General features: G+C 50.0%; 1 protein-coding gene across 4 annotated transcripts in view; it reads left to right on the top strand.

Moving 5' to 3' along the window:
• The first annotated feature begins 665 nt into the window (after positions 1-665).
• The window catches only part of TUSC2 (tumor suppressor 2, mitochondrial calcium regulator), a 45336-nt gene continuing 38968 nt past the window's right edge, over positions 666-7033 (top strand). The window contains exons 1-2 of one of the 4 annotated variants that reach the window (XR_005601238.1): positions 666-1110; positions 5107-5227. Coding sequence is in view for 3 of the 4 variants with exons in the window: in XM_039547074.1 (XP_039403008.1) it covers positions 965-1110; positions 5107-5227 (267 nt within the window). In the remaining variant the exon portion in view is untranslated. Of the gene's footprint in view, positions 1111-2498; positions 2608-5106; positions 5228-7033 lie in introns of those variants that run through there. The other 3 variants (XM_039547074.1, XM_039547073.1, XM_039547075.1) reach the window with 3 other exon arrangements.

Raw genomic sequence — 7033 nt, 5'->3', positions numbered from 1 at the left:
GGGTGGCTGGCGCAACCCCCACAAAAGTCACATACCCTTATTCCCACCACCTAGGCATTGGTGCAATACACAGGGAAACTGAGGCACACACAGCATTCATGCAAAACAGTAAGACTCACATAGGCTCACGTATAACATAACAAGGGAAAATCTCCACTATGTCACACAGGGGGCTGTGTGTGATGGAGGGGTGATGGGGGCTCTTTGTGCGGGGGGGGGGGGTTTGGAGGGGCAGAGGCAGCAGGGGCACTGGGGGCTGTGCATGACCAGGGGGCAGAGAGGGAGGCAGCGGGATGGGGAGGGGGAGGGAGATGGGGATGTGTGTGCTGTGGGGGTGGAAGGGCAAAGGCAGCTGTGAGACTGGGGGCTGTGCGTGACCAGGGGGCAGAGAGGGAGGCAGCGGGAGAGGGAAGGGGGCTGTGTGTGCCAGGGAGGGGGGTGGAGGGGCAGAGGCAGCGGGAGCGGGGAGGGGGATGTATGTGCAGGGGGTGGCGGTGGCAGTGGGATGAGCGCTGTGTGTGATGGGGGCGTGGGGTGGAGGAGCAGAGGCAGCAGGAGTTGGATAGGGGCTATGTGTGCTGGAGGGATGAGGACAGCAGGCAGACTGGGGGCTATGTGTGACTGGGGTCAGGGCGGAGGGCGCAGGATGGGGGCTGTGTGTGACCGGGCTCGGGACGGGGACAGGAGCTGTGCATGCGCGAGCCGGGAACCAGGGCTACAGCCCGTAACCTAATACCGCGAACCCACGGCGTCACGTGAGGGGGAGGAGTCTCACACTGTAGTCCAGTCCACCCTCCCTGATCACGTGAGGAGGGGTCGCCACCCCCTCCTTTGCGGCACGTGAGGCGGGCGCCCCGCGCGGCCGGAAGTGGCGTAGGGCGGGCCGGGAGGCGCGCTCCGTTGCTGGGCTCCGCGGAGGCGCCGGGCGGCTTCCGCCTCCCTGGGCCATGCTCCCGCCCTGAGCATGGGCGCCAGCGGCTCCAAGGCCCGCGGCCTCTGGCCCTTCGCCTCCCCCGGGCCGGGCGGCGCCGCGGGACCCGGCGGGGAGCAGGCCCTGGCTCGGGCGCGCGGCTGCCGCAGCGCGACCCCATTCGTCTTCACCCGCCGCGGGTAAGGGCGGGCGGCTGGTTTCCGTAGGGCAGGGGGTGGGTTGTTACGCGGCGGGCTGCCATGGGCTGGGGGGCTGGGGAATGGGCTCCCATGGGGCAGGGGGTGGGTTGCTATGGGGTGGGGTCCCATGGGATCGGGGGCTGATTTCCACGGGGTGTGTTGCTGTGTGTGTGGGGGGGTGTTGGGGTTTGGGCTCCTGTGGGGCAGGTTTCCATGCGGCAGGAAGGTGTCAGAGCTGGAGGGAGCGGCTTATCTGGGGTAGGCGGTGGCTGGGGGCTGAACATCATGTTGGAGGGCGGGATAGCTCAGTGGTTTGAGCATTGGCCTGCTAAACCCAGGGTTGTGAATTCAATCCTTGAGGGGGGCATTTAGGGATCTGGGGCAAAAATCTGTCTGGGGATTGGTCCTGCTTTGAGCAGGGGGTTGGACTAGATGACCTCCTGAGGTCCCTTCCAACCCTGAGATTCTATGATTTGCTATATAGTCCTCTGCCCCCTTCATGATGCCTTCAGATGAGCATCTTCTGCTGTGAAGTGACCCTTGGGGTGTCCTAATGGGCATGTGGGGTCCAGGGGTGTGCACCTGACAGCTGTGACATCTGAGTAAACTGTCACATCCTGGCAATCTGAGGCTCAGTTGGGCACCATTGTGCCCCTGAGCAACCTTATCTGGAGCCTTATAGCACCCAGTGATACCCAGCACTTGCAAGTGCTGCTGGTCCATATGTTTGTATCCATGGAATATTCCCTGTGGTGCCCCTCTAGGGGGGACTGCAGAGTCTCTATTAAAGTTATGCACTTTCTTAGTTATTAGAAGGTACAGTTTATATACAGGATTTGCACTCTGACGCCCTACGTAGCAGTCTGGGAGGAGGATGGATTTGCCTATAAGGGGCATTCACTATAAAGGGGTGAGATTTCAGTGGTGGTGGTGTTAGTCTGTATCAGCAAAAAAAACGAGGAGTCTTTGTGGCATCTTAGAGACTAACAAATTTATCTGATACATCTGATGAAGTGGGTTCTAGCCCACGAAAGCTTATGCCCAAATACATTTGTTAAGGTGACACAAGGACTTTAAGGTGACACAAGGACTCTTTGTTTTTTTTTAATAAAGGGAGAGGGTGCTGAGGTCTGGGAAGACAGAAATGTTACTCTTCCCAGGGCTCTTGGCAGGAATGGGGGAGGTAAAACAAAAGGCTCTGAGTGGAGTTTGTCACCACTAACCTTTGAAATATAGTGGCATCTGTGCACAGATAAGCATATATAATTTCTTTTGATTTGTCTCCTTTTTATTTAAAAATAAATAGGTCATCTAATTGCAGCTCTTATTCAGATCTGATTTTAAGGAGCTAGAACTGACTGTCGGGCCAAGGAGATGGGACTTTACCTTTGGGGAGGAAGAGTGAATGACTGAGTCCAGTGACCCAGCTGTGTCTAGGTCTCAAAGAGGGGCCCAAGAAGAGCTGTGCTCCCTGCCTTATCAGGTGTCACAGTTGGGGTGAGGAATAGCCCCTAAATTATAGAGGTACCAGGGTACAGTCACTTAGATGTGCAAAGTCAGTGGTGTTCAGTAGCAGCTACTCCTTCAGTGAGAAGCACTGAGAAGTACTGAGGCAAAAACGTGGGATCCTGCTGATTGCCTGCCATCCAATCTTCATGCATTGGGGCAGGGCAAGTCCCTATCACCAGTTTAGATTGAGGCTTCTGTTAGTGCTTTTTGCTGGTCACTGTGTCTGGAGTTATTTCCCATCAGTAGCTGTTTGAGGCTTTTCACCTCTGGAAAAGCCTCAAGCCTTTTGCCAAGAACTTGGAAGCAGACTGTACCTGCCAACAAAATACTGTCTGATCTTTGTGCTGTTCTGTGGAGCAAATCTGTCAGGGGCAGCCATATAGTCCTATCGGGGAGCTAGCAGACTGTTAGCAGAGAGGGAAGTAAATGTGGAGCTGCAGCTAATGCCTTTATCTTAGTGACTCAGTTGAAATGGATTGCCTCCGTCAGACCTGTTTGCACCACAAAGCTGTTTTTTTGCCAGTTCTTAAATTATGTGATTAATATTGTGCCAAAATCCTTGACTTTTGCTTTGGGTTCATTTCCTCCTAATTAGCTGTTGGCATACCAGTGTCCCTCCTCTCTTGACAGGAGAGTGGCCAGGTACATCTGAATCAAATGGCATAGCTGGCAAGCTGTTGCCTATGGTTAGCTTTATTTTTACCACTCTTCCTTGGATATAAAGGAAAGTGTAAGAACTGATGTTTATCAGGGAATTGGCATCGTCTCAGTACCCCTCTTTTTTGTCTAGCCTAAATCAGTAGCTTGTCTCTCTTTATTGCCCACAAGCCAGTCGGGAGGTGCAGGATTTGCAGTGTGTGGAAACAGGGCAATTCAACAGCAATCCAAAAGTCTGTGGTTGGGCCTTTATTTTTTGTTTATATGTGGCTTCTGTCTAGAAAGGAGGCTGTGCTACTCTGTAATCCCATATGTAGCTTCTTTAGAGGTACCAGTATATTGTTTTTGTCTCTTATGTTCATTTTGTGGGTAGGGCTAGCATTGGATGGTGTAGCATGGGAGATGTCGTTTGTGTCATTGGAGGACTTCAGGCACATGTGGGTCAGCTGTACAAATCTTGGCACACTCAGTATCTGTGTGTGCCTGGAGCTGTGGTGTTTACATTAGTTCATATGAGCAGTCTTAGTGCTATATGGTAAAATTGGTTCAGTCCCATAGAGAAAGGGAAGAGTGTTCAAACATATCATAAAGTGGGACAAGGGGGAAGTTAATTCTGGGGCCTTTTACCACCAGGTCATGGGTTCTGATATAGATCCATTAGTAGTGACCCAAGTTGGTTATCACCTGATGATTTAGATTCCTGTGAAATAAACTGGCCATCTCACTTTGGATCCTAGTGAAGAGGTGTTTACATCACAAACCCCACCATCTGTGCGCCTTGATTAGCTCCATGGCTAGCAGATAAGCCAGGCACTGAATAGATCAGACTGAATTCCCCTCTTGCCACAAGAAATCCTGAAGTCATTTAGTGACTTATTTTCCCCTTTAACTGCAGCAGTCTCTCTTGGGATAGGAGAGAGTGCTCTTGAACTGCAGGGTCCCCATTTAGTGAGCTTAGTTTGTGGTTCCTATTTCATGCCTGATGCAAGTGTGCTTTCTTTTAACTTAAAACTAGGTGTCTTTGAGCAGTGAACGTAAGACTTGACCTTGTAGTTAAAAATGGCCTTGTACCCTTCGTGCTGAATAGCTTTCTAGCTTGGCAACGATTGAGCTTGCTTGTCCAAAAGTGAAACTCTTCTGGTGGCCGTTGTACCCTTGAGTGCTACAGATCTGCCAGTGTGTGCATGGAATCAGAGCTGGGAAGCATGCTTGGTGCTGATTTACCATGGCTCCATTGGTCTGTATTTAACTGCTTATAATTGCTTCTGTACAAAACCAATCATCCAGCTGTGTGAGTTGATAGCAAACCTTGTCTCTGTATGCAGAATGGGAGCAGTAGTTCCAGCTTCTTCTCTCTCCCATCTCACCCCTGGTTTGGCCAGGCCCCTGTGATGGAGGGACTGCAATCTCCATGGTCCATTAGTCCCTTACCTCTCCACTGAGCCTCACCATGCAACCTATGGGTGGGCTGATCTGCCTACACAGCAGCTGCTGGCACGTCTATTGAAATCTGAGTACTGTATGTATTTAATGCCAGTTGTCTGAGTGGCTTTATGATGTGGATTTCTGTCCTACTAGGGACTGCACTGAGACCAATTTCTTGTTTCACAGCTGCTGAACAGCTATTAGATGGAAATGACTCTTGGCTGTTGACAGGCTCCATATCCCATTTCCCAGTCCCATGGTGCCCAGACGTCTCCAGTGTGTAATGTCCACGAGTATTGATCTCTGCCAGCCCACTAATGCCCTCTTCCCAAAAAGTTTGGGGAGGGATCACTGATATCCAGTCCTCCCCGTCCCTTATGTGCTCCTCTCCTCATTTCTTTGCAGCTCCATGTATTATGATGAGGATGGGGATCTCGCCCATGAATTCTATGAGGAGACAATTGTCACCAAGAATGGGAGAAAGCGCGCCAAACTGAAAAGGATCCACAAGAACCTGATACCTCAGGTAACGTGCTCAGAAACAAAAATGACCCCACTGTGAGAGATTTTGGCCCTTTGAAGTGTCACCTGATGTGCTGGGATGCCACTGAGTCAGCCTATTCTGCCAGCCTGGGTTCATTTATCTGGTCTTGCTGGGCTAGGCTCACAAGCCTCTTCCAACCAAGCATACAGGCAGGGATCCGCTCTGGAAAGATTTAGCCTTAGAGGCTTACCCCAGCACTCTAGGGTGGGAAAGGTGCCCATTCCCTTTAAGGGGTACAAACCCAAAGGTTTTATGAAATTCACCCCCTCCCTTAATGTGGAGGGAGATATGCACAACTTCTTGCTGCTGTTCCGCCCCCCCCGTTAGAAATTACATAAACTGGGTCATATTATAAGCAAGAAATAAGTTTAACAACTACAGACGGTGAATTTTAAGTGAATATAAGAGGCAACAGACAGAACAAAGCAGATTACTGACCAAATAAAACAAAATGTGCAAGCTGGGCTCAATATACTTAAGAAACAGGTTACAAAATGTAATTTCTTACCCTAAATGTTATTTTAGGCAGCTTGCAAAGTTTCTGTGGTTCAGAGTTCCAGTTATATTTCTTTTCAGACTGGACCCCTGTCTCAGTCTGGACTCTTCCCCTGCCTTCCCTTCAAGTGGCTTTAGCAGTCTTTCTTCTTGGGCAAACAGGCCATGGAGAGGAGTCCTGTTTGCCTTCCTTTCCACCCTTAAATTGGATTTACATAAGGAGTGAATCCTTTGTTTCCCAAACTTGACTCCTCTTCCCTTCCAGTGGAAAGTTGCAAGAGGTCCCAGGTAATGTTTAGTATCAGGTGACAAGACTATCTGACTCTGTAGTATTGCCTTGTCCATGAGTCAGTGGCCGTACGGAGCATCCTCAGGAAGGCCAAGCCTTTTCACAGTCCATTGTCCTCGCTGATGGATCATCAGCCTGTCTGTCCACAAGAACCTGATACCTTGGGTAACATGCTCAGAAACAAAAGCGACCCTTGTGGGGACGCGACTGGCAATGTATTAGCATGCTATGCAGGTCGCCTGGGTTTCTTTGTGATCTCTTACCCATGGGGCACCTAGGATTTGTGCCAAGTCTCATCCCCTAGAAGTCTAGTGGTAGCTGACTGCAATTCTGACTAGATATGCCTATGGGACAATGGCTTTCAACAGTACATGGAAACCTTTTGCCCAGATTTATCTTTCTGCTCTAAGCTCCAGAAGGGAAGGGTGAGTATTCACCCCCACCCTCGTGGCCAGGCCTCCTTGTTCTGAAGCAGAAATGATAAAATTGAGTAGAGAGCATCGATGTATGGGGGTATTCTGAAAATCCTGTGTGATTAAGTGCTTGGCTCAACCCCCCTACCTCTCACTGACAGGGGTGAGAGAAACAACTATGAAATAACTTGACAGTTTTAAACACTAGTTTCCAGACAGCAAATGCCAGGGAAACTCTGACATTGGTATACCACATGGAGCCACTTGATGGCGCCAGTCTGGAACAAAATCCAAACTGACTTAGTGAACCAGCACAGTGAGGTCAGGGAAGCCAATGAGCATGATACACTTGTGTCAGGAAGTCCCTGCTTTCTGAAGCCAACAGTCTGACCTTAAAAATGAACATTGACTCCCTGTTCTGTGATTTACAGTATTAACACTCAGCATTGATATAAAACCTCTTCATTTTTAAACCTTCCTCTCAGGTCCTTGGAGTTCTTTTATTATGAACTGTAAAGGGAACAATATAACAAACTGTCCTAAAATCAGACAAAAGACTAAATGGGGTGGGAGAATCAGATGTAGGAAGGG

Source organism: Mauremys reevesii, linkage group 7 (assembly GCF_016161935.1).
Source record: "Mauremys reevesii isolate NIE-2019 linkage group 7, ASM1616193v1, whole genome shotgun sequence".
Classification (NCBI taxonomy): Eukaryota; Metazoa; Chordata; order Testudines; family Geoemydidae; genus Mauremys; species Mauremys reevesii.
The sequence above is the reverse complement of the archived record's forward strand: the minus strand, read 5'-3'. Positions and strand labels throughout refer to the sequence as shown.